Here is a 25786-nt window from a genome sequence, read left to right as displayed (position 1 = left end):
TGTTACGAAGTGTGCCATTTGCACACAAGTCTGCAGCTCTCGTTTTAGGATTTTTAGACATGGAGACCTGGGCGTGTGCCCTGACAATAGCGCTTTAAGGATTTATGGAGAAGTCGGACTACTCATTGAAATCAATGATCTCATAACAGGGCTCTGAACTAAGCAGCCTCGTCCCTGGTGGGCTTACTTGACTGCAGACGACAGTGGCACTCCAAGCAGCCCCATGTGGCTTAGCTGAGCCGCCATTTTGATTTTATCACAGCGCCCTGGAGCAAGGCTATGCCAGGAGCATTGTGGGAAATTAAAGCTGGGTTTAAAGTGGGTGGCCGAGTAGGCATAAGGAGTGGTCACAGCTGTGGGCCCTGGCAGTTGCCCAAGGATGCCAGCTGCCGGTGCCATTGCTGCTGTTCCGCCCTGGTCTTGTGAAGGATCTTGTGAAGGTCCCAGATCTTGCAAAGGTGGCTCTTTCTTGATTTAAAATACTTTGCTGCTGCAATTTCTGCATGGCGACTGAGGACTAGCTTGGCCTGGCCCTTGCGCTGAGTGCAGAGAGTACTGGATTGAAAGCAATGCATAAATCTGTCCTTGAGTTGCTGCCGACCCACTCGCTCCAGCCTTACACCCTAATTTTCTTCCCCACAGCAGCTCAGTGGTTGTGCATATGCGGCCCCAGGTTTGGTCCTTAGCATCTCTAGTGGAAAGAGCCCTGTATCTCTTTCATTAGCACGGGAGCAGATGGGCACGAGTGCAATTTGCGACGTACGACGCTGCCTCGTTCCAAGTCAGACCATTGCCCTGTTTAGCTCAGAGCTGTCTATACTGTATTCCACTGGCAATGGCCACCCAGGGTCTAAGGCTGTGAAAAATACCTGGAGATGTCAGGGTGGAATCTGCACACACATATATAGAAAAACCAATCTGAAAATGCTTTTTTTTTTTAAAGCATTTTTAAAAATGCATTGAATTTTCCATAAGGCTCGCCATCTCAGGTCACATTGTATATTGCACTTAAAACACACTGGAAACGTTTAATTTGCAGCTCTATGTTTGGCCTCATTGAGAGGCAGTATTTCAATATGAGTTGGAAAATGAGAGTACCCCTAAACTTTGTTTTTTAGGGGAGAAAGCACTGATTGCCACCCCAAGTCAGACCGTTGGCCTGTTTAGCTCAGCACTGCCTGCGATGGCCAGCAATTGCTTCCCAGGGTCTTGAGTCTTGAAAGACCTACATTGGCTCCCAGTACATTTCTGAGCACAATTCAAAGTGTTGGTGCTGACCTTTAAAGCCCTAAATGGCCTCGGTCCAGTATACCTGAAGGAGCGTCTCCATCCCTATTGTTCTGCCCGGACACTGAGGTCCAGCTCCGAGGGCCTTCTGGCAGTTCCCTCACTGCAAGAAGTGAGGTTACAGGGAACCAGGCAGAGGGCCTTCTCGGTGGTGGCACCCGCCCTGTGGAACGCTCTCCCGCCAGATGTCAAAGAGAACAACTACTACCAGACTTTTAGAAGACACCTGAAGGCAGCCCTGTTTAGGGAAGCTTTTAACGTTTGATGCATTACTGTATTTTAATATTTTGTTGGAAGCTGCCCAGAGTGGCTGGGGAAGCCCAGCCAGATGGGGGGGGGGTATAAATAATATATTATTAAGTCAAGAAAGGTACCCAGAGAAGCCTACAGCCTTCTGCATGCAAAACAGAGGCTCTGCCACGGAGCTACAGCCCTCCTCCAATTCCCTCCTATAAAGCAAAAGGACACATCACTAAAGCAAACATGTGCCATGAGAGACCCTTTTATTTACACACTCAAAATTGCACGCACCCACCCCCCTCTCGATTTTAAGTGCCGCCACCTCCTTCCTCGCTCCCCACCCAACCCCAGCTGCCTTCAGCTGCAGCCCCCAAGCCCTTTGATAAGCCCGGCCGCCTCAGGCATCTGGCGGAAAATGTCACGGAGGGTCTCTGTCTCCTGCACCAGCTGCTCCACCCGGCTGCGCAGCCTCTCGTTCTCGCCCAGGAGCTCCACCATGCGCTGCTGCGTCTCCAGCACCCGGCGCTTGGCCTTGTCGCGGCTCTTGCGCACGGCGATGTTGTTGCGCTCGCGGCGTAGCCGGTACTCCAGGCTGTCTTTGTTGACCGATTTCTTCCCCTTGGGGGTGCAGGGCGGGGACGGGCTGCAAGGGGGGCCCTGCAGAGACACAGAGGGAGGAGCGGGAAGGGCAAAAAATCAGGGATTTTATTTGCTTCGTACTCAAACTTATTCAAGTTTGCAGGTTTCCGAAACAGCTTGCAAAAGCGAAACGAGACCGTCCTTTGGAACGCTCTGAATTTTGCAATGCAGTTCTCCAGGCAACAATCAGTGCTTACAAAAATGCATGTTAGGGTAAGGTAATAATGACTGTATTAGCAATATATATATATATATATATATATATATATATATATATGCATTATATTGGGGAAATCTCTTGCAAAAGGTGTACGGTAGTCAAAACTGCGTACAAAAATGTGATTACTAGGAGAAAATCACACTAAAAGGCCAGTGAATTTTCACGAGGAGTCTTGCTGAAATCTCACATTGTCACAGAGATGCAAATAATAGAATTTAATATTGGAAAAAGCAAGAAACCAAGACAATTGAAATGGATAGATCCTTCCATGGGTTAGGGACAATAGCAGAAGTGTGCTTGTGTGTGTGTGTGTGTGTGTGTGTGTGTGTGTGTGTGTTTGTGTGAGAGAGAGAGCTCATCAGGCCTCAAAACCCACAGCTGGCCAATACTTTTATGAAACCAAATTTTCACAAAAGCTTAGCCATACACACACACACACACACACACACAAACATATGATTAAAGTGTAGCCTGCTTTAAAACAGTATAAAGATTAATACTTGATACTGTAAATGGATCATTCAGATATCACTAATAGATCATTTAAAACAGATTTTAATAATGATGATGATTAATTTATTTGATTTCCTCCGAAATGGATAAATCAGGGTTAATTGGGGGTAAGATACAGGTTGGTATTTTCATGCCAACAATGTGGGTGGACACTGCAAAACATTTGCCTGTAAGAGGCATCACCCATTCCAGAATATGCACCTGCCTAGAAACGCCCTCCGTGCCAAGATGGAGATTGCCGGTTGTAGGAGGGCCCTCCCTGATGCTCCAGATATTGACTCCACACCCTTGGATTCTGGGATAAGCACCGGCAGCTGGTGACCATTGAAACTGGTGGGGCCGTAAGTGGAACCACAGCCAATGGCAGGCAGAGACACAGCAAATTCTAGTTTCGTCCCCACCTTCCTGCCTGCCGAGCTCTGCAAAGATAACCCTAAGAAGGAGGAAGCGGGCAGGCAGGGCCACTCCTTGGAATGGTTGCATGCAAGAATCAAAGAAATAATCAAATAAATAGCAATAAAATAAGAAGGAGAAGAAGGTAGGCAGGTGGGGCTGGCTGAGGTTGGTGGGGCTGTGCCTCCAGATGCCCTTATGGGCCCAGCCTGCTCTGGAAACAATACCTACCCCTCTCATAGAATCCTAGAATTGTAGAGTCGGAAGGGACCCCCAGGGTCATCCAGTCCAACCCCCTGCAAGGCAGGAACCTGGTCTCCCATCCAATCTGAAACCAAACCGGGCCCTGCTTAGCTTCCACACATGTGCTGGCAGTTTTATTGCTGCGCCACTATGAAACCTTGTTTCTGAGAAAGTCTCTGCTTGTAACACAGATCCTTGGTTTAGGTTAAAGGAAGTCACTGTGATATATGCCTTCTTCCATGTATCTGGAATCTCTCAGGTTTTTAATATCCTGTTCGCAGTGTCTTTTAATGGTTGCATTAAACAGTCCTGCAATTTTTTTGTAATACTGTATTTTGCTGGTAGCTCATGTGGTCCCTGTGTTTTACCTATGGTAATTTTGCCTGGTTGATTACTTGTTCCATCATAGATCCTTGATTCTCTGCACATCATCTCACAAAATTATCTCTCGTTCACTCGCAGTCATGGGAAGGGCCCTTTAATGGAGCTGTTGAAGGAGGCTTCTTTTAACCTCTGTTAAGCTCAGCTCCTTTCCCCTTTTTCTTGGTGTGGGTTATAGCTTATATCATGCATTTATCCCAGTGTTGCAGAGACCGCATTCACAAGGGCTGACAAGGGACACTGGGGTCCCGGATTAAGAGAGCAGGCAAGTCAGGTTTTAGGAACAGAGGCGAACACTTCAGGAGTGAGCCCTATAGTTCCAGATAGAAAGGAACTGGGATCCAAAAAGGAACTCATTTTTGTCCCTCTCTTGGCTCCCTTAAAACCTCTCCTCAACTTTTCTGTGCAAACTTTGGTATCTGAAGAAGTGTGCATGCACACGAAAGCTCATACCAAGAACTAACTTAGTTGGTCTTTAAGGTGCTACTGGAAGGAATTTTTTATTTTGACTTTGGCAAAACAGGCCCTTGTCCAGGGACAACAAACAGGGTGCACATCTCCAGACCTTGTTTAACTGCATCATCCCTGATTGTTGGTGCTGATAGGGGGCTGGAGCCCTGCAACATCTGGAGGGCACAACATGGGTTACCCCCTGCTCTTGCCCGTGCACCCGGTCCCTGCTGTAACTGAACCTAAGTATGTGCAACCGACCTAACTGCATCTTCTTCCCATCTCCCACTGTCTCTCCACTTCCTTCCTCTGCTCTCGCCTGGGCATCAGGTTATAGATTTAAGCCCCGAAACGGACAGGCTTGCCCCCCCTTTCTTTTTTTCTTTTTACTCTCTAAAGCACTTTCAATAACAATAGTTAACAGTAATAAATACTCGGAGAAGATTGAGGTTTGGGGGATGGGGTGGGGAAAGGAGCTGTGCTAGTGTGGACAGGTTTTGGAGTCAGGAGGAGCTCAGACCCTAAGAAAAGCTTGCAGGATCAGGCCAGGGGCCCAGCAAGCCTCCTGTTTTCACAGTGGCCAGCCAGTGGGAACCTTGCAAGTAGGATTTGAGCACCGGAGCACTCTCGCCTTCCTGTGGCTCCCAGCGACTGGCATTCAGAAGCATCTCTGCCTCCAACCACAACAGGAGGACTTAGCCGGTAGGGTGAGTAGTCACCAATGACCTCCAAAGTTGGGGTCATCATTTTTTAATTTGGTTATGGAGTTGAGAAAGTCTCCAAGCTGGGTGAGGGTGAAAGCAAAGCTGGGAACAGGGGGACCGTGCTTCTCCTCCTTACCTTGAGGACTCTCAGTGCTTGTCCGGCCCGGATGCCAGGCTGAGCGAGCGCCACCTGGGCACAGTGGGCTGGCGAGAAGTGCATGGGGTTGTACGGGTGGCGCCCGCCTGCGCGACCAGCCTCGCCTCCTCGTGGCTCCTCCTTGACAGCGACCGGCCGCGGGTCAAAGGGACCAAGGACCTTGCGCTCGCCTCCGTAAGCCAGGTAGGGGTATGGCTCCCCAGGGAAGAAATTGGAGAAGGGGGTGCTTGGCTTGGGCCCCCTCTGCCCGGCCCCCTGCAGCAGCTCCGAGAGCAGCTGCTCATCTCCAATGTAGGAGGCCAGCTCCGACTCACAGAGGGGGCCCAGGTCCGTGCCGCTGGGCCTGGCAGGGGGCATCTCCAGGGCTTGGTATTGCCGCTGCTCACTGCCCTCAAAATACCCTCCCTGGGACATGGCGCCAAGTGGAAATCTGAAATTCCGTGACTTCTTTCCTCTCTGTTTTCCGGGTCTGCTAGCTGCCCCAATGCACTCGTTCTTTGCCTTCCTATATTTCAATGGCTCCTCGCCCAGTTTCTCCAGAATTATTATTATTATTAGTTGTTCTTTATGTTGCTTGTTGCTTCAGCTTACGTGAGGGTCCCTTCCTCTCCAGCTGATTCTTTGGTTTCCTTCTTTGACACCGATTTGCCTTCCTTGACTTTAAAAATCTTGTTTGCTCTTTCGTTCCTCCTTTTCTCAGAATGTCCAATTTTCTTCCTTCTCGGTTCCCCCCTCTACCTTTTCTTTCCGTCACTGTCGCATTCCTCTTCTCATCTCTGCTCCTTTCTCCCCTCTGTGCACCGTTCCTTCTTTCTGCAGGTCTGCAGCTTCTTCCCTCTTTCTCTCGTCTTCTTCCTTCCCTCCTTCGTCTCCCTCCCCCTTCCTTCCTCTTTTTCTGAGGTGAACCCCTGCTCCTGTGAAGAGCAATTCGCCTCATCCACCCTGGCAGTCTCTCTTCCATGATCCTCATCCACTTCAGGAGGGTCTTCACATTACTGTCATGCAATGTTAATGTGTGATCCTGGGGGCACTTTTCCTCCCACTCCCCACCAGCCATAAGCCGTACGCTGCCTCACTCAAGCAGCACCTATCGCCACTTGGGATCGAACCTGTGACCTTCTGCATGCAACAATGCAACTTTTAGAAGACTTCTGAAGGCAGCCCTGTATTGAGAGGTTTTTAATGTTTGATGTCTTATTATATGTGTTGGAAGCTGCCCAGAGTGGCTGGGGCAACCCAGCAAGATGGGTGGGGTATAAATAATAAAACTATCATCATAATCACTATTATTATCATTATTATTAAGGCAGGTGCTTGGCCACTGAGCTATGCAGAGGGCTGAGGAACCTGCGTCCAACCTGGATGTTGCTGAACTATGGCTCCCATTGACCCTGTGGATGGTAAATGACGGAATTAAACCAAAGAAAGAAATGGGGGCACATATGCACAATGGTGTGAAAGTTTTGTTGCAGTTTTGCCAGCATTTGCACCAGAGGGCTTGCTTCTGGAAGCCCCCTCGCCACCTATCAGGGGCCATATTGAAATTTGCAAACACTTGCCGTAGTTTTCCTTTGCGGTGTCTCTGAACACCAGCAGGTGGGGCCCTGAGGCCAGTATTGTAACTGCACTGAGATATGAAGCAGTGCAAAAAAACTAAAAAGTTGTTTTGAGTTTGAAAGGGAAGGCTTGCCCTAGAAGCCTTTGGTGGTGTGCCCACTCACCTGGTGTGTAGAGCTCTTACTGAAGGATGCTTTGGCAGAGACCTTCCAATTAATTTGGTAATGACCTCCAAAAGTTCCTCCTGTGGGAGGCCCAGGCAGGTTGCCCTTGCATAGAAAGTTGTCAAAATCACTTCACTCTGCAGTGAAAGAACCAGCCTCTTTTATAATCGCCACGGTACCATCTAGATCACCATATGGAAACACGGGGTAGGGATTTGCCACATATGAAGGAGATGTGGGGATAGACTGCCCGTGTCAGGGAAGACTTAACTTTCACCTGTTTTGTTTCCCTTTCTTATACATTATAGATTGTCTTTCCTTTGGTAACTTCAAGGATACACACACACACACACACACACACACACACATTTCTCCCCCTGCCCTCCATTTATCCATAGAACCTTGTGAGGTTGCCTTAAGAAGAGAGTGGCTGGCCCCAAATCAGTCAAGGAGCCTTGTAGCTGAGTGGATTCGAACCAGCCACACATTTAAAACACCATGACACCACTTTGACTATCATGGCTTCCCCCAGGACTCATGGGAACTGTAGTTGGTTAGGGACGTTCAGAACTCTGAAAATTGTAGCCCTGTGAGGGGCAAAGAAGCCTCCTCACAACTCTCTCAGCACCTTTAACAAACTACAGTTCCCAATATTCTTTTTTTTTGGGGGGGGACAAGACTCTTAGGTGGTTTAGCTGTACTCTATAGACATAAGGTGCAGGTGTGACCCAAGTCTCCCCAGCTGACACGCACTCTAACCACATGGGCATTTCGGCCATCAGACCTTTTCCTCCTGTTGTAGGGGTAAAGCTCATCTCCCCTCCCTGTTTCTGGGCTTGTTTAGGTTGGCCATTTCTTGCTCATCTGACCATCTTCAGTGGTCCTTTGGAGGCTTGGAACCCTGTCAGTCCAGCTGACTCCAGCAGCAAGAGGACACAATTATTATTCAGGATTGTGCAAACCCCGAAAGCTCTGAAATGGCATTTCTAAACTGGGTGAATGGGCAGTGTTGTCTTTAGAACTCAGCAGGGAGGAGGATGGGGGCAAAACTATGCATTGGCTCTGCCTTTCATTGGCTCTGGCTCCACCTGCCATTGATGTTCCTACCTCCCACCGTACCAGTCCCAGCAGGGACCAGGCACCACTGAGTCCTGTCAAGGCCTGTTTCCCATCCCAGTGAAATATAACCACTATGTTCTGTTGCCACTACTGTACATCAGGAACCAGTTGCTGGAGGAGGTCTGCATACTACATGCCCAGCTTATGGGGGTGAAACTAGGCAGACCTTCAATTAAATCTAGTGGGACTCTTCTCATCTCCTTGGAGGACAGGGGTAATTTGTGGGTGTGAGGGCCACTCCTGTCCCGATAGCGAAAGTCTTCATGCCCTACCTTCTCACATTGCAGTGCAGGAATTAACCTTTCCTCACTCCGTAAGGTCTCTCTGATACTCCTGAGGCAGTTTCTACCAGCATGCTATGCCAATGAAAATATTACATCGCCTTCTGGCCAATGTGTTCTGGAAATGGAGGTTTATCTTTTCAAAATTCCATTGAGTGGAAAGACTGGCATGCCCGATCAAAATAGCGCAATACTTGTCAAGGTGGTAGCAATCTCTGTGAAATAATTCCGCTGGGAAAGCAAGAGTTAGCAGAATGGATGGTGTGTACAAAGCAGTATTTTACACATCCTAGAATCCAGCGTTTAAGGCAACAGGGATGGCAAGTTTAGCTTAATTTATTACATCAAAAAAAAGAGAAAGAGAGAAAGTGAAAAATACAAGGACACAAAAACCATGGGAGAGGACCCTCTCCCATGAAATGAGGTTCAAACCCAAAGAGAATATTCCCAACAATATAAGGCAACAATAACGAAGGAGTCCCTTCCAGCAGGGTGCGCCGGGGATGTGGGTGTGGGGTCGTTGGCTGTGAGGAGAGCTCCCATCTTTTCCAGCTCCAGCAGGGGGCACTGCTGGTGGGGAGTGGCGGATGTGGGTACTCCAGCCCCAGCAGGGGTTTAGTGCAGGAAACTGGGTGAGGCACTAGTGAGGCATTCCCAGCTATTCCAGTCCCAGCGTGTGGTGCTGTTGGGAGCAAGAAGAGAGCTTTAGCTGTGCAGGGAGCTCCCATTTACTTCAGCGCCCCCAAAGGGTACTGTGCAGCCCATCACTGGCTGCTTCTTCTACCCCCAGCCACCAAGGAGGCTCAGTTCTGAGGATACTTCGAGTCTTCAGTTCCACACATTGGCTCCAGCTGTTCTTTGGTCTCTTTGCTGAGGTTGGCTTTAGGTTTCGCTGAATCCATTTCAGGGTACACAACAACACAAAGCTTCTGTCCTAGCAGAGTCACTACCTCTGCAAGAAAATAAGAGCAAGCGGGTGAGCTTTAAGATAGGAGAAGAAAACCCACAGTGTCATTTTTCAAAACGGAATTGCAAAAAATTCCCACCCAATTATCTGCTCATGACTCACCAATAAACGTGTGGAAGGCAGGTGGTTTGTTCTGCCAATGCACACCTAGGTAGTAGACTGGGACACCTGTCAGCATGATGGCTAGGCCAATCCCACACACCACAGGTTCTGACCATAAGCTGAACACCAACAGGAAGGCCCAGAACAGCAGGTAGATTATGGGGAAGAACAGGCTCACCTGGGGAGGAAAGAGATGGGTTGGATCTGGGCAGGAGCATCAGGAAGTGGGATGCAAGGGGAAAGGTTGGGAGAATAGAGGTTTCTTTATCAAGAACAAAGCTAGCAGATGTGGGATGAATCCTAGCCCAGTGGGAGAGGACATGCCTTGCATCCAGAAGGTCCCAAGCTCAGCCTCCAGCACCTCTAGCAATGGGGATCTGCTGCTGCTAGTCAAAATAGGCCAAAAGTAGACCCACACTCCAAGACACCCACCAGTTTTGTTAGCAGTGGTGGTGCCACGGGGAAATTCTTTGCTGAGTGCTCCAGAAACAAGAAGTGGTAGTCTGCTCTGCTCCAGTGTCTCCCAGACCCTCAGCCTTTGCGCTCACTCAGGAAACACTCAGGTTCTGGATTATGTTCCTAGGTCATATAGGATCCTGTGGCCCTTTAAGAGCTTCTGAAGCTCCCATCAGCTCTAGCTAGCAAGGCCAATGGCCAGGAACACTGGGAATGTTCAGCAACAACTGGAGGACTACAGGTTCTGGTATAAAGGTTTGATTCAGTTGGAAACAGGAAATTTAAAACCATGTGTTTTAAATCAGTGATGTGACACTGATTCAGCTCAATCCATCCTGTGTGGTTCCAAGGGAAGACAACACTGGTGTGAGAAGGTGACAGGGGCTGACATAAATAGAGCAGCCGAAATGTGATGGCCGGCGTCTTACCTTGATGGGACGGTGTCGGTGAGGTTCCCGCCAGCGCAGCACAACTTGCCCAGCCACAGTCACTCCATAGAACAGGTAGTTGATGAAGCCCACATAATTGATCAGGGTATATATATCACTTGTTACTAGCATAAGCAATGTTGAAAGACACTGCCAGAGACAGACAAAAGGAGAGAGAAAATGCAATTATATTGTTTTCAGAGAAATCGCCCAAGGCACTTGGTCTGCCACACTGACAGCACCTGCTGGCTAATCCCCTCAATTCCCAGGAAAATGCCCTTGCCAAGTTCTTCAGTCACTGGCAATTCTAACACTGTACTGGCAGACACTTTCTCCTCATCCCTCACTGATGCATCAACTGTCCCCCTCCCAACTCTTTTTTTGATGACTCACAGTGAAAAGTAGGGCAGGTATGGGAGTGCAGCGTCGCACGTGGATCATAGCCAATACGCTGGGCAGGTGGCCTTCCCGGGCTCCAGCAAAAAATAGTCTGTGAATGTTGGAGACAGAACATCATAAATGCAAGCAGTGTGCTGCAATATTACTTACTTACTTTGATCAGCACTGAGGAAGGAAGCTGGCTCCACGCTGTGAACAGGACTTATTAAAGAAAAGATCCCAGGAAAGAATGGGGAAGGCTTAAATGGATGAAGGGCCAACTTAGTTCCCCAGTCCTAATATAGGTGTTAAAGTAGAGCTGAATTAGAGAGGCAGCACTATGAAGATATGGGTGAGCAATGCAGTTGTGTGTGGAAGGGGAGATGCTGCTGTAATGGAACTTGATAGCCGAGGATTTCAGCAGATGGAACTTGTAAATGAGAATACCTCACTGAATGTCTGCTGAAGGCAGTGGGTTGTGTCCACTGGTGCAACGGGATTTGTGGTTCCTCTCCTCCTCCCATGCCCACCCAAATCTGCTCCAGGGGGTACACAATCCTTCAGAGCTGAATTTGAGGGTGCACAAGGGTGCTGCATGAGACAGAAGAGGAAGCTTAATTGCACACACAAAAGTCTGTTGTGCCAGCAGAGCCGCAGCTCTTGGGGTATATACTCCCATGTTTACTCACCTAGAGGAAGTGAAAAGTGATCCGTTTACTCCTCCAAAAGTGGAAAGGGCAACAGAGATGGGCATGATCCAAGCCATGACTCCTAACAGTTTCTCTCCAAATGTCTGTGAGGAAGGGAGCAGGAAGAGAGCATGTGGTTACGGGCATTGTATTTGGAAACAAGGGGAAGGTGAATTTGCACAATGGTGTAGATGGGGCCTCACCACTGCAACAGCATTGGAGGCCAACAACTCCTGGGGCGACATGGCAGTGACATAGGCCACATTGGCGAAGACGTAGACGAAGGTGACCAGGGGAATGGAGATGAAGATGGCTCGAGGCAGGTTCCTGTGAGGAAAAACAATTACAGTCGTACCTTGGTTCTCAAACGCCTTGGCTCCCAAACAAATCGGCTCCTGAACGACCAAAACCCAGAAGTGAGTGTTCCGGTTTTCGAACTATTTTCGGAAGCCGAACATCCAGCGCGGCTTCTGCAGCTTCCAATTGGCTGCAGGCTGCTCCTGCAGCCAATCGGGAGCCGCGCCTTGCTTTTTGAACCGTTCCAGGAGTTGAACGGACTCCCAGAATGCATTTTGTTGGAGAACAAAGGTACGACTGTGGAGTGGAAGAGAGGAATAAGAGTCAACGTGGGTCTCATTCCCCTGTATCACCACCAAGGGGGGCACTGACTCACTTGTAAGGGTCAACCAGCTCTTCAGTGACATAGTTGAGGAAGTTCCAGCCCCCGTAGGCAAAAGAGCCCTGTAAGAAGGATAAGGCCACCAATCCCACATCTGGTGTCTGGAAAAACTCAAAAGCATGCTTCGGCTCCAGCCAGAAGTATTCACCTGCACAAAGGAGATATTGAAATACAAAAAGGGTTCTTTAAACAAAACAGGTGGGCTGTTCTCCCTCCCTTTCCCTGGGTCAGCTAATTCTCCCCCTCTCTGACTGGGGCAGGAAACTATGGAAGCCAATCCAGCCTCTAAATCTGCTTACTAAGGAATGTTGATAGCCCTGAATTTAAAACCCTGCAGCTTATTCTCCTTGGTGTGTGTGTGTGTATGTGGGGCGGGTGAGGGGAGGCAAATACAGTGTGTTGGGGAGACTCCTGTCCCCTTCTTTGTCTGACCAGGCTGGGCCTCACCTTTGCAGATCTGTACGACTCCCATAACAATGATAAGTCCCAACGCCAGCAGTTTCCCTGCCGTGAAGATATCCTGGACACGTGTGGCCCAACGCACGCTGGCACAGTTCACCCAAGTCAGCAGCACTGTGGAGAAGCAGGAAAGTCAGTGGGGGAAGGGACAGTCAACATTCCTATTCTGGCCTAAATCTCTCAGTCAAGGCCAGTTTCATGACTGTTGGACACAACGCTGGAGCAAGATAATGCCGGGAGCAATGTGTTTCGTTAGGGGCAAATTCAGATGCTGCACTGGCACTTTCCAGGAACAAACAAGGGCAGCTTTCTGGTTCAGAGCAGCCACAGCCTTCCTTGGTTTTTGACTGAGATTGTGATTATGGCCTGGGTTATATTCTGTAAATCTCTTATGATATCACCACCTCTCATAATAAAATAATGGTACAAATATATTCTGCTCCTACAACTGTTTAAGGGTGAAGCTATTCAGAACGAACAATTTATGATCAGCGGACAAGTGATCACAGATAGTATTTCCTGGGCTGTCCCTTATTATTTGAAGGGGACCAAGGTACATGACCCACCCCTCAGGATTGTAATCTGGGGTTAAATCTGTGCCCTGCAGTATATGGGAAGGAAAAAACCACAGTTCCTATAAATGTTCCTGGAAGTTTGAGGGAATGAAAAACAAACAGATGAGGGAGGGGGAGGTGGTGACCTATTTGGCACCCAGCCTGACTGCATCAAAACATCCCGTCAGCACAAACAGCCCCTGGCCCCTGGTAACCTAATACGACACAAACAGGGTTTACAGACAGGCAGATAGGTAGAAACCCTTACTCCTCTAAACCTTCCAGTGCCTACCCACCACAGCAAACAGGACTGACAAATCAGACCTTCCATTTATCCTGCCCAAATCCATCACACAATCCATCACACTGCCACACTCCCCACAATATATGCACAAAACTTTCACAACAGTCAAAATGTAGAGGCAAGCTATCACACATACAAATGGTCTTATAAAAGGCTGCAGTCGCAACAAAGAATTATTTGGATAACTATGGGGCCCTCCAGATGTTGCTGGACTGCAGGTCCCAGCATCCCTGACTAATGGCCATGCTGGCTGCAGGGGCTGATACGAGTTGGAGTCCTATGGCATCAGGAGGGCCACTGGCTTTCCCATTCGCCACTCCTGATATAGCATATCAATACTCAAATTCAGCAACCCCACCAAGGCATAACTGCATGCCCACATTTACTCTCTGGTTTACACAAAGAAGCAGTTCTTTTGCAAAACCACCCTAGCACAGGAGCTTAATACTTTGTTTGCAATGCAGGGAGAAAAGAAACTTGACATCTAGGGTCACATACACATACACACACACACACACGCTCTCTTTCATGTCAACTCTTTTTTAACTTGACAATTCCACAACAAGTTGGCATTAAAGTTTGAAAAAAAAATAAACGTCTCTGAGGAGTGAGGTACCTGTTCTCCAGATACATAGTCTGTTTACATTATATGAAAAGTGTCACCACTGTGGGGGGATGACAAAATGCGGGTGGCACTCTCCATAGGGCCTGCAGTGTGCCCGAGCCACACATTTCTCCTGGGAGTGACGCAGTGGCTTGGGCGCCCGCAGGCTCCCCGCTGCCCCAAATGGTCCACCCGCTTCCTCCCCCTCAGCTGTAGGGTAGTTGAGTGGGAGGAGGCAGGCAGACTTCTTGGAGCCCCCCCCCCCCGACACAGGGCACATGCACCGCCCCAGCCACCCAATTAGCTTGCTTCGCCGCTGGTGAGAGGTAAAAATGTATCTCATTTGTGCTCTGTCTAATGTCCTCACATTGCTTTTTTCTTTGGCGGGTGGGAGAGAAGGAAGAGAGAGTTAACAGGACCCCCAAAACACAACAGACCAAGAGGAAGTGGAAACTTCTCTGCTTACTCTGCATCCCTTTGCACAATCAGTTCAAGTCCAAAAGGCTCAAAACAGGAAGCCTGGAGGCAGCTTAACAGAAAACCAGTCTGGGGCTGGGGAGAGGAGAGTGGTGTGTGCATTTATGTGTGCATTTTAAGGCTGCTTAACACATAAATTTTATCTATAAAACAGAGAGATTCTCCACATAGGAGATTATGTGGAGGTTGGCTGGCCATCTGTCATGGAAGCTTTAGTTGATATTCCAGCACTGCAGGGAGTTAGACTAGATGGCCCTTGAGGACCCTTCTAACTATGATTGTATTATACATAGTTATGTAATAGTTATGTACATTCGCTGCATACAAGTTGGAAACCAATATGACCGCCTTTAAACTATACTGTTTGTTAATCACCCTGAAGAAGCAACAGAGCATTTAACATGTGTTAAGAGGTAAGTAGTGCACATTTATTGCCCTTGAATATGTACTTTAAACAACTTGATTTCATCAGGAACATATTCCATACGCTTCAAGGGGGGTTGTATATGTGAGGGATTACAGTGACATTGAAGTTATGTGGTCAATTACGTATGAATGGAGGGTGAAGGTAGTGAGGATGAGAGTTTGATCTCCTTTCCAGGATAATGTTGGGTCACAGAGACCCAATCTGTTTCTGCAGATCCCCAAACGAGGATCAGAGATCAAGAGCTACATTTGGTTTGAAGATCCCAATAATAGATTAGGGCTGCCTAAGGTTTTGGAAAGGGATCTTAGGAGTAGTCCAGGAATAACTCCAGGATGAATGGGTGGATCTGAGTGTAGGATTCTATGGGGAAATATGTTGTGATTTGGTGTGGGGAGTAGTAGCGTCAAACTGGTACCGGAATGAGTATTTATGGGGTGGGAGGCGGGAGATCTGGCTTCACAATATTACAGAAACATATGTTATTGCCTTATGTTCCAACTCAGAGTCAAAACTCCTGGAAGTTCCCTTGTTTCTCAGTATCTCTGGCACTCGGCAGGACTGGATTAAGGCCAGTGAGTCTCCAATTCCATGGGATCCTTTCAGACACAGAATCTCGGAGCTGATGCTAGAGCCAGAGGGTGGGGCTCAGATCTGTTGCTAATTTTTTTAGCACACACTGTCCCAGGGGCTAATCAAAACCAGCCACCCTATTCCTGACCTCAAAATAGATCCAGTGCTTCATTCAGAGAGGTCAGAGACCAGCAATGCCACTTCCATGGCATCTCTGTGTCCTCCTTTAAAGTACCAACAAATTTATCCAGGCCAGTCTGTGACTACCAAGCTGGGACTGGTACAGGAAAACAACATTCTGGCCTGTTCTAGGCTGCTTGCTTACGTCAGTCAGCACTGGAGATACTAAACAGAAACCATAGTACACTAGATAAAGCGGATTAAGTCTTGCTTCACAAGGCTCTGGTGACACTGCCCAATTGCAGTCTCACAGCGATTACCTCCAATCATCAGCCATAGCCCTCTCATCAGTCTTCCTGCTAAATTTTACCACTGGCTATTCTGAACCACCAGTATTATCTCTGTTTGATTCACTGAATTAATTTATAAATCACTCCACACAAAGCATCCTGAAGTGATTTAACAATAAAAACATCAACATATAAATGAAATTTCTAGGCGAATATAGATAAAGGCTGGGATAAAAATCTTCACTTGAAAGGCATGCTGGAAGAGAAACAAGACTTCAATCCTTCAACTGTAATTGACAGTCTAATGTTATCTGTTTCCAATCCCTCCCGTCTGGTTGTTGTTCTTTACTAATTCCACAGCCTTTGCATTCCAGTATTCGATTTCAAAATTTGGCCAAAAGGCCCATTAGTAAGCAGCTCCTCGTTGTTGAGGTCTGGAGGCATAAATTTTTCTTCTTCCCTGCCTCTCTTTCATATGCACATATAATCTCTCCCTTTTTAGCTGACTCAGCTGCTGAGTAACTGGCTTTAACTCGATGGATAAACTCTTGCTGAGCTGCTGCAGCTGGCTTGCATAAGCGCCTCAGCCAAATCCCCTCCCTGGCTGGTGCTTGTCTTTCCCCACCCCCACCCCTGCCTTGGAGCTAGAAAGGAACGAAACTAGTTCAGGCCTGATTTTTCCAGCAACTGATGTCCTAAAGTAACCTCAGGGGAAATTATCCCTCCTAAATGTCTTTGAGTTCATGGGGAACACAGCTGCCCACTCCCCACTGATTCAGATTGGGGCAACTGTGCAGACATCCAAGACAGGACAGGTGGGGGGGGGAGCCTGTAGACAGACGGACAGAAATGGCTTAAAGCTTTGGTGGAAAGAATCTCCTGGCATTTGGGCATTCCTTCTACTTCCTGTGTTCCTCACTCTGACCCTTCTAACCTTTCTGCTCCTGTCTTGTACTCATTGCATGTGGGGTGCTTTTAGAGTGAGGCTGCAAACACACCATACATTTAAAGCACGCACACACACTCCAAGAATCCTGCACCCCCTCACAGAGCTACATGTCCCAGCACCCTTAGCAAACTATATTTCCCAGAATTATTTGGAGGAGAATTCCAATGCTGCTTACACAGCTGTGGGTAAGGAGCCCTATTTCAGATTAGTAGGATGCAAGATGCACACCAAAGGATGCTCAATATTAAATTGTAAAAAGTACCCTATTTTAAGAACGTTTGTTGTCATTATTTATATTTTATAGCTCACAGTACCTAGAACATAGGTCAAGCAGTGATACACCTTTCCAAAAGAGTGGAAGAATTTGTTCTTTTGGTATGCAGGCCAAATGCACATTATTCCACACATTTGTACCCACTCCAACTCCAAAGAGCTCAGAGTGGCTTACACAGATGTGAGTTAACCTGTTTTATTCTTACAACAACCTTGCAAAGTAGACTAGGTCACTCAGTAAATTTAGTAGGCCAAACAAAGATGCAAACTTGTATCTTTCTGGTCCCAGCTTCAACATCACACTGGATATTGGAATTACTAAATGTGTAGAAATGGTGAGTTGGCCATAGCTATACATGCCTCTGAGGAATAACTACACATGGTTTGAAACTCTTGATGGAGAATCTGCTGTTGGCTAGATCAACTGTAACGTAACTCCAGGGTCTTTGAGTAGATAAAAAGTGCTTCCAGAATGTCACTATTTTGGAGCGTGATTCAGTCACATACCAGCAAATTCAGGTTGTTACATCATCATTGATGGGGGGGGGGTTGCAGTAAGGAAAGTGATGGGGAAATGAACTGGACACTGTGTGATAACTCTTGTCTTGGCACAATGTCATCTAACCTCCCTGCAAGGAACTTACAAACTGCCAGTTCAGTCAATCTGAATCAGCCCAATATTCATGGCTAATGGATGGTAGTGGGCTCAGTACTTACAAAGGCAGACCCCAGCGAGCAGTCGCAATCCGGTTTCTGGGGGAAGGCAGGTAGGGAAGAGTGGCTGCAGTACGTAGTTTGAGAAAGTGAGGGCAATAACAGCCTGGTTGGTGGGATAGATCACCAGGACGGCAATCCATAACCGCAGGAACCTTGAGAGAAATATTCCAAGTGTGAAAGAGTTAGACAATCTGCCTCTCAAAACCCCTCCTACTTTTAATCCTGCCCCATCACATACACAGCCACCTCTTTACATCCTTATTTCTTCTTTCCTCACTTACCCAGCCAGTCCCCCGAAAATGTCCTTGACATAGGAATAGTCGCCTCCAGATTTGGGGATGGTGACTCCCAATTCTGCATAGCACAGAGCCCCCACAGCTGTGATAAGACCCGTTACAATCCACACAATTAGTGCCAGTCCTACTGAGCCAGCATTCTCCAGCACACCCTTTGGTGACACAAAGATCCCTGATCCAATAATGTTACCTGGAGAAGAAACAAAGGGGTACAGAGAGATTAGAAATCATAGAGGGAAATGGTGAGAGGGGAGACTCTCTCTAGTGCAGAGGCTCTCCAGATGCCATTGGACTCCAACTCCCATCAGCTCCAGCCAGCATGACCAATGATCAGGGGTTTTGGGAACTGGAATGCAGCAAATTTCAGAGGGCCACATGCTAGCTACTGCTTCTCTAGTGCAACAAACATTGTAGTTATCTATATGGGTTTGCAGAGTCTAAGATATTGGCCCAAGAAGTGGAATTACCCTCTGTGTCTAATAAGAAAGGTTAACTTAGGGTGACATTTAAATGTCAGCTTCTTCATATATCACCAGCTGGAGAACACACTACCTCTTGTACTAATCAAATTCTCTGTCTGGTAAGAAGAAATAGAAATATCCACGTTTGTGTTATAAAACTTTTCAGAATGGAAATTGTTTATACCACTTCGTTATTTAACATATTTTCTATTTCTATAACACCAAAGATGATATAATGTAATATAATAATATATAATAATATATACCCAATTTTTAAGGTGAAAAGGAAAGTCTCAGACTGAGACTATTTAAAGTCAACTCATGTTGATTTAACGTAAGAATAATAGAAACAAGCACTTAATTCTTAGCAAATAGGTTTAGGACTGGGAGGTAATGATCTAATTTTTTCCCTACAGGTGGCCTGATTGCACACATATGCCAAGTACTTGCAGATCACGTCTCCTGTGTCTGGGGAGGCCAGGACTGTATGCTTAGCAACTAGCCTATCTGTGATTCCAAACCTTCCATTTTTTGTAGCCTTGCTTTGCTTCAGCATACTGAATCTGTATTGCAGAAATGGCCCCATGGCCAAAGCAGGGAGGTTACCACTTTTAAAAGCAAACCTCTGGCCGTATAATTCCAGCTGTGGCTTCAATGCGTATAGAGGACATTGTGTGCAAGGGATGATCTTCTATAACCTGGGAGGTGCTCCAAAGGCATCGCTGGGGATCTCAGTCTGGCACATTTCTCTTTGTGAAAAAGAGCTTTAAAATTATCAAATAAAATAAAATTCCACTGGAATATTCGTCCAGATCAGGCATAGGCAAACTCGGCCCTCCAGGTGTTTTGAGACTACAGTTCCCATCATCCCTGACCACTGGTCCTGTTAGAGAGGGATGATGGGAGCTATTATTTATATATTTGTCCCTGTCATTACATTGCTGGCTGAATACCTCAGAGTGTGCACTGTCCAGCTTTCCATGCTTGTGGACACATTCTGGCACTATTCCCATCGCACAGAATCATTCCACTATTTTTCATTAAGAAAATTAAAACTCTGCAGATGTGAATTGAAGCCAAAGGGCTGGGTGGAGTTGTGGCTGAAAGTACCAGCCGCAGGGTAGGGTTGGGCTGCATTGCAACAGGCCAGTGGAAGTGAGAGGGGCCAGAGAATTATACACAAAACTTGAGAAGATGGGGCAGGGGGTGGCTAAGGGAAGAAAGAGGGATGAAGGAAAGGCCGGAGTGGTTTGAATTTGTGAAAAGAAATACAGGAGGAACTGGTTATGTGTCGTGCTTCGGGATAGTGGAAACTTACCCTAAGGTGGGCTTTAATGATCCTTCTGATCAAGAAGGAACCAAAGAAGCAGGGTAATGAATACTGAGAAGTGCGGATAGATGACAACTTGCCATCCTAGCATGCAGAGATGGAGAGAGAGCATAGAGCAGTGCAGTACACTGTGGAATGAGGGGCAGAGGCAGTGGGAGGAGAGCTCAATAAGTAGATAGAATTTGGGTATTAGTGAGGCTTGGACAAGTAGGGAAGCAAGGGTTTTCTCTTTCAAAGCTCGTCCTCATCCTCCTCTGTTTGTTCAGCGGTCTCCTGGCACCTGCTGAAACAAAGCCATCTGGAATGAGACTGATGGAGTTGGAACAAACATGCTCCGAGAGAGCCACGTTCCAGCTGCACTGGGGTGGAAAACAAACTCCAGTCACTAACTGTTTGGGGAACTGTAAAGGTACGATCTGCTCCTGCATGGCTCTGCTGGCAGCCTTTAAATCAGAAGTCCCCTAGGCCGTGGAACCCTACATAATTTTATTTGTATGCTGCTTTTCTGCAGTTCAAACCATGCTCACAGCAGCTTACATGGGGAAAAAATGCATAACTAAAGTAGTTGTAAACAATAAAACAAACATAAAAATACATAACCAAACTGAAAAAATTCCACATAAATCTCAAGATACAAAAAACCAAAAGCAACCATCTCCACAACAAAAAAATCCGAACCACACCACAGCCCAAGAGTCTAAGTTGCATCTCCGTATGAAGCAGGGACAACTGGAGGACTGTCCATCTCAGAGAGCCAGCTACTTTGGCAAGGGGCAGTTCAGAGAAATCTTGCCCACCATGAATTTGCAACCCCATCCGGTGCAAAGCAGCTGTGTATGCTCCCATTCTTGCTTGTTCCTGAGATCCATCTCCTTCTGGGCCATGACAGCAGTATATACAAGCATTCCACACCCACTGCTGAGATGCTAATGTTTTTTAGGGCTGTATATCAGCGATTGTGTGTGTCCCAAAACATAGAAGGGCTTAGGGTGGAGTACCACAGCAAAATGAGCTGGGAATTGGCCAGGAATCTGGTTATCTCAATGGAGAATGAAACAGGCTGGGGTTAAGAGGAATTCAAGTTGGTGGTGCTGGAACTGCTTCAGGGAGGGGAAGACTAGCTCTAATTGGATTGGTGATGTGAACTGACAGCTCTAAGGTATTTATAGAAAGGAGGGAAAGGAAGACAAACAGGAAAAAAAGAAATGGTGGCTAAATTTAGAAAGGAGCATAAATAAATAAAGAGAAGGAAGGTTTTCATCCCTCATTCTGGTAACTGCAGAATATGAGACACAAGCCTCCTAGCCAAGTTGGGGCATGGTCTAATCACTGCTACAGGAAAGACAGAAGATCCAAGGCTAAGATAGAGGGTTGTAGCAGGACCTCTGCTTCCTGGGTTATAGGGGACGATGAATATCACCCAATGTTAGACGAATATGAGAAGATAGTATTGTCCAGTTCAGGGCAAACAGGGAAAATAACATCCCACCAGAGTCCCCACTCACCCACTATAATGCCACATGCGCTCATCAGCCCAATCTCTTTCTTGAGTGCAACACCACCTTCTTCTGTTTTTTCAGGGCTATCCGAACCCTTCTCGGAACCACCTCGATGACGTGCTCCATCCTCCATAGTGTTGAACTGGTCAGCACCAAGTAACTATGGGTTAGAGGTTGTGGATGGCTCTCCTAGAACTGGAATGACTCTGGATTCACTCCGTGTCTGCTGATCCAGTTACAGGCTTGAATCTTTTGAAAATGGACTTCTGCAAACTTTCCAGCTCCAAATTACAGTATACCTGTTCCTAGTCTTGCTCTGCCAGTCCACTTTGGGGATCTCTGTCTGAAATATTTAGAGTCGGGATGTCCCAGTCTGTGCTTCAGGTGATGGCCAGATCTGCTGTCTCTCTTCTAGAAGCAAATCAGTTGAATCTTCTTCCTGATTAGAAACTTCCTTTCTAATACCAGAAAATGCTGGATTTGCTTTGGTTCTAGCACCAACCTTGTTAGAACTGAGTTAGGTCTCTCTATCAGCTTTGATCTGGGTGTCCGCAGCTAGATTTTCTTTGGTTCTGATATCAAACTGACCCTCTCTCACATGCAGTAAGTACTAGATATTTTCCGCTCCAAATCACAGGTGCAGATGATGTGGGATTCCTCTCCCACGTTGTTGTTGCCGTGTCTTCTTGTGTAGTTTGCCCTGAAGGGAAGGAGAACCGCACAACAGTGCGGGGGAAGCCGACTGGTTTGATCTTGTTTGTGCAAGCTCCCACACACCCACTACCACAGTTTTATTCTGATCAGTGGCGGTTATTCTGAAGATTTCCCTAGATCTTCCTTGTGGCTCAGTTTGGACAGGGATCGCTCTAGGTGCCAGGGTGGTTTCTCATTACAGCGTTTCTCTCGCTTTGATGGTTGATTCGCCGGTTTTGTTGTCCCAGCTGAGCTTCTCTCCCCACCAGGTCTCTCGGCTTCTCATTCCTTCTCGCAGACCAGCTCTCGCGCTTCTCCGCTCTGCATTTGTTTTTCTCCCTCTTGAGTTTCTTTCCCCTGCTCTTGTGCTGAACCAGCCGCTGCCGGTCCTGGGGCGAGGCGGGGGGAGATAATTCTCCGCTCCAGGAGAGGCAGAGACAGACTCCTCCTCCCTCTCGCCTTACCTCTCCGCTTAAAACTCATCCACGGAAACTGGTCGTGTTGTCGCTTTGGGATCTCGCTCGCCTTCCGATGCCACTGGCTCTAGTTATGCCTTGTTCGGTCTCGTCTTCTAATAGTATCAAAGGTGCCCCGTCCGCTGTTGCAGGGGGTGGGGAACACGCATTAGTCGACATGAGCCTAACCCGCGAGACACCAGCTCGTTACCTGAGCAGATTGATCCACCATAATCCGCGACCCCCGTGGAAACGTATCTGATCGCTCTGGAATCTAGCCCCAACAACTGCTACATTATTCCATATCGTCGTGGGACCACGTGACATATAGTTCCTCAGGTTAACGGGTGCCTTTCATTTCCGAAAGAAATGACCAACTCTTTTATTGCACAATTTCAAAGAATTCTCACTATACATAAATATGTTCACACTATTGTACTGGTATTCCTCTTTCTACACCCCCTTCCAATCTTTTTCTCCACGTAAGCTTTTAGGTCACAGATCAAACTTAACTTTGCTGCATTGTTTTATTGTGCATTATATTATTTGCGTGTTTTATTACTATGACCTGCCCTGGAGTCATTGGAGGAAGGGCGGGATAGAATCATAGAATTGGAAGAGACCACAAGGGCCATCGAGTCCAACCCCCTGCCAAGCAGGAAACACCATCAGAGCACTCCTGACATATGGTTGTCAAGCCTCTGCTTAAAGACCTCCAAAGTAGGAGACTCCACCACACTCCTTGGCTGCAAATTCCACTGTCGAACAGCTCTTACTGTCAGGAAGCTCTTCCTAATGTTTAGGTGGAATCTTCTTTCTTGTCGTTTGGATCCATTGCTCCGTGTCCACTTCTCTGGAGCAGCAGAAAGCAACCTTTCTCCCTCCTCTATGTGACATCCTTTTATATATTTGAACATGGCTATCATATCACCCCTTAACCTCCTCTTCTCCAGGCTAAACATGCCCAGCTCCCTTAGCCGTTCCTCATAAGGCATCGTTTCCAGGCCTTTGACCATTTTGGTTGCCCTCCTCTGGACACGTTCCAGTTGGTCAGTGTCCTTCTTGAACTGTGGTGCCCAGAACTGGACACAGTACTCCAGGTGAGGTCTGACCAGAGCAGAATACAGTGGCACTATTACTTCCCTTGATCTAGATGCTATGCTCCTATTGATGCAGCCCAGAATTGCATTGGCTTTTTTAGCTGCCGCGTCACACTGTCGGCTCATGTCAAGTTTGTGGTCAACCAAGACTCCTAGATCCTTTTCACAGCTCTCAAGCCAGGTGTCACCCATCTTGTATTTGTGCCTCTCAATTTTTTTGCCCAAGTGCAATACTTTACATTTCTCCCTGTTAAAGTTCATCTTGTTTGTTTTGGCCCAGTTCTCTAACCTTTCAAGGTCGTTTTGAAGTGTGATCCTGTCCTCTGGGGTGTTAGCCACCCCTCCCAGTTTGGTGTCATCTGCAAATTTGATCAGGATGCCCTTGAGTCCATGATTCCAAGTCGTTGATAAAGATGTTGAATAAGACCGGGCCCAAGACAGAACCCTGTGGCACCCCACTAGTCACTCTTCTCCAGGATGAAGAGAAACCATTGATGAGCACCCTTTGGGTTCGGTCAGACAGCCAGTTACAAATCCACTGGGTGGTAGCATAGTCAAGACTGCAAGACCGGGATGTAAGTTTTAAAAATAAAGCTTTCCTTTAGTTAACCCCAATACTTTTCTGCAATACTGTAAGCACGCAATGCCAAGTTTACACGCTGCTGGATTTCCTCACAAAACTCATATCCAATCCAGAGCTTTACCAATCTCTTCTTTTCCTCCTCCACCCCTGCAACTGTGGCTCCCTCTTGTTACATTTCAGATTCCAAGAACATCAGTTTAGGTTCATCCTACCCCCCACCCCCGCCAAGTCTTGTAAAGTACCCTGTGCTGACATTCACTCCAAGCCTTTCGGTAAGGGCACACACTGACAAAATTGTTCTCTGCAAATAATAGTGATGTTTCCGGAAACGGGTTCCTCCGCCTCTGCTCCCCTGGGCCGCTACCATTCACTGTGGTGATGCTTCAGTTTATCTGTTTATTGCTCAATAGCGTCTATTAACGATCTTAATCTTTCTCCCTACTCAGCTTGATGTGTGTGTGCACCGCCAATATACTGTAATCCCCTTTTAAAAAGGGGCAGGAGTGCCGATTTTGCTTCATGATGGACCTGTTTTTTTGGAAGCCCCTCAACTTCCAGACCTGGAAAATCAGAAAAGAGACTTGACAACAGGAAAAAAAGGACCAGAATGACAGGATTTTGTGTGCCCCCACTTTTCCTGTGTACTATTCCTCTTCCTTCTTCCCCCGCACCTTCTGTTCAATGTCCCCACTTCCCCTTGCTTGGCACATTTCTCCCTCTGCTATCTCTGCTGATCTCGCACGTTCTCCTGCAATGTGGGGGTGAAGTCCAGCCTTTGGGGAGCACCCTTGACTCTTTTTTATCGTCATCTCAGCAGGAACAGGCTAGAGCAAAGGTCAGGGCTGGGAAGGAGAGAAGATAACAGCCGAGGATGAGAAAAAGCAGGAGGGTGTGGGGACTCAGCAGCAGCAGCGACTGCACGACAATCCATTAGAGGTGTGGGCTAAGGCAGTCACGTGAACGAAAGAAAAAGGGGAATAACAAGATCAAAGTGGAACTGACATGAAGCAAAACTGCAGTAAACATCTCATGACTAATTCCTTCCCTCCACATCCCCATCTCGACATTTAACAAGGATTCAACTGCTCCTTATAGTTTGAGAGTGCTTCTGGATCCAGTTCTCTGATTTGGAGACTCAGTGGCTAGAAGTGCATTTTAGCAACTGCGGCTGGCATAGGCGTAAAGAAATAAAAATACTTAACTAACTGACCAATTGCATTGCAGATAACTTGGGTTTGCCCCCTCTGCCCAACATGATGGCTGCCCCCCTAAAATAAACCCTGGCTACCCCCATGGTGCCTGGTTCGAGAGCTACAGTCATTCCTGGGCCGAGAGGCCTTGCCACAGTAGTTCACACGTTGGTTACTTCAAGACCGGATTGCTGCAATGTGCTCTATGTGGGGCTTCCCTTGCGCTTGATTCGGAAGGTGCAGTTGGTGCAGAATGCTGCAGCACAATTGCTGACAGGGGCAAGGCAATGTCAGCATATAACACCTGCACTCAGGGATCTGCGCTGGCTACTGATTTGCTACCGAGCCAAGCTCAAGACATATTCATATTAGCATATAAAGCCCTGAA

The 25786-nt window shown here is 47.3% G+C and overlaps 3 protein-coding genes across 7 annotated transcripts in view; 1 reads left to right on the top strand and 2 right to left on the bottom strand.

The window, feature by feature from the left end:
* Window positions 1-1836: 1836 nt before the first annotated feature.
* CEBPE (CCAAT enhancer binding protein epsilon) lies at window positions 1837-7754 on the bottom strand. Of its 2 annotated transcripts, none has more exons than XM_083471715.1 (2): window positions 5207-7754; window positions 1837-2184 (listed from the first exon to the last, which is right to left on the bottom strand). In XM_083471715.1, the coding sequence occupies exons 1-2, from the start codon at window positions 5639-5641 to the stop codon at window positions 1885-1887; spliced, it is 735 nt and encodes a 244-aa protein (XP_083327841.1). In that variant the 5' UTR covers window positions 5642-7754; the 3' UTR covers window positions 1837-1884. The 2 variants fall into 2 exon arrangements, with proteins under 2 accessions (XP_083327841.1, XP_083327842.1); XM_083471716.1 differs by lacking the exon at window positions 5207-7754 and adding an exon at window positions 3101-4326.
* A 914-nt stretch (window positions 7755-8668) lies between these two features.
* Window positions 8669-25786, bottom strand: part of SLC7A8 (solute carrier family 7 member 8) — an 18397-nt gene continuing 1279 nt past the window's right edge. For 2 of the 4 annotated variants that reach the window (XM_083471700.1, XM_083471698.1), the window contains exons 2-13: window positions 24880-25050; window positions 21384-22668; window positions 18073-18277; window positions 17792-17943; window positions 12495-12620; window positions 12042-12195; window positions 11572-11695; window positions 11369-11472; window positions 10695-10791; window positions 10302-10451; window positions 9418-9595; window positions 8669-9300 (exon numbers count right to left, since the gene is read on the bottom strand). In XM_083471700.1, coding sequence (XP_083327826.1) covers window positions 9152-9300; window positions 9418-9595; window positions 10302-10451; window positions 10695-10791; window positions 11369-11472; window positions 11572-11695; window positions 12042-12195; window positions 12495-12620; window positions 17792-17943; window positions 18073-18277; window positions 21384-21510 — 1566 coding nt within the window. In that variant the 5' untranslated portion in view covers window positions 21511-22668; window positions 24880-25050 and the 3' untranslated portion in view covers window positions 8669-9151. Of the gene's footprint in view, window positions 9301-9417; window positions 9596-10301; window positions 10452-10694; window positions 10792-11368; window positions 11473-11571; window positions 11696-12041; window positions 12196-12494; window positions 12621-17791; window positions 17944-18072; window positions 18278-21383; window positions 23085-24450; window positions 24769-24879; window positions 25051-25786 lie in introns of those variants that run through there. The other 2 variants (XM_083471699.1, XM_083471697.1) reach the window with 2 other exon arrangements.
* Window positions 18284-25786, top strand: part of RNF212B (ring finger protein 212B) — a 23686-nt gene continuing 16183 nt past the window's right edge. The window contains exon 1 of the mRNA XM_083471708.1: window positions 18284-21037. The gene's annotated coding sequence lies outside the window, so the exon portion shown is untranslated. The remainder of the gene's footprint in view (window positions 21038-25786) is intronic.

The sequence above is a fragment of the Podarcis liolepis genome, assembly GCF_965112155.1.
Source record: "Podarcis liolepis genome assembly, chromosome: 13".
Lineage (NCBI taxonomy): Eukaryota > Metazoa > Chordata > Lepidosauria > Squamata > Lacertidae > Podarcis > Podarcis liolepis.
This window is presented reverse-complemented; position numbering and strand designations above follow the sequence as displayed.

Excerpts from the sequence above, each read along its gene's own strand:
- CEBPE (XM_083471715.1), bottom strand. The coding sequence starts at position 5,641 with ATGTCCCAGGGAGGGTATTTTGAGGGCAGTGAGCAGCGGCAATACCAA. Across the intron at positions 2,185-5,206 it reads AAGCACTGAGAGTCCTCAAG|GGCCCCCCTTGCAGCCCGTC; the intron begins GTAAGGAGGAGA and ends GTGTCTCTGCAG.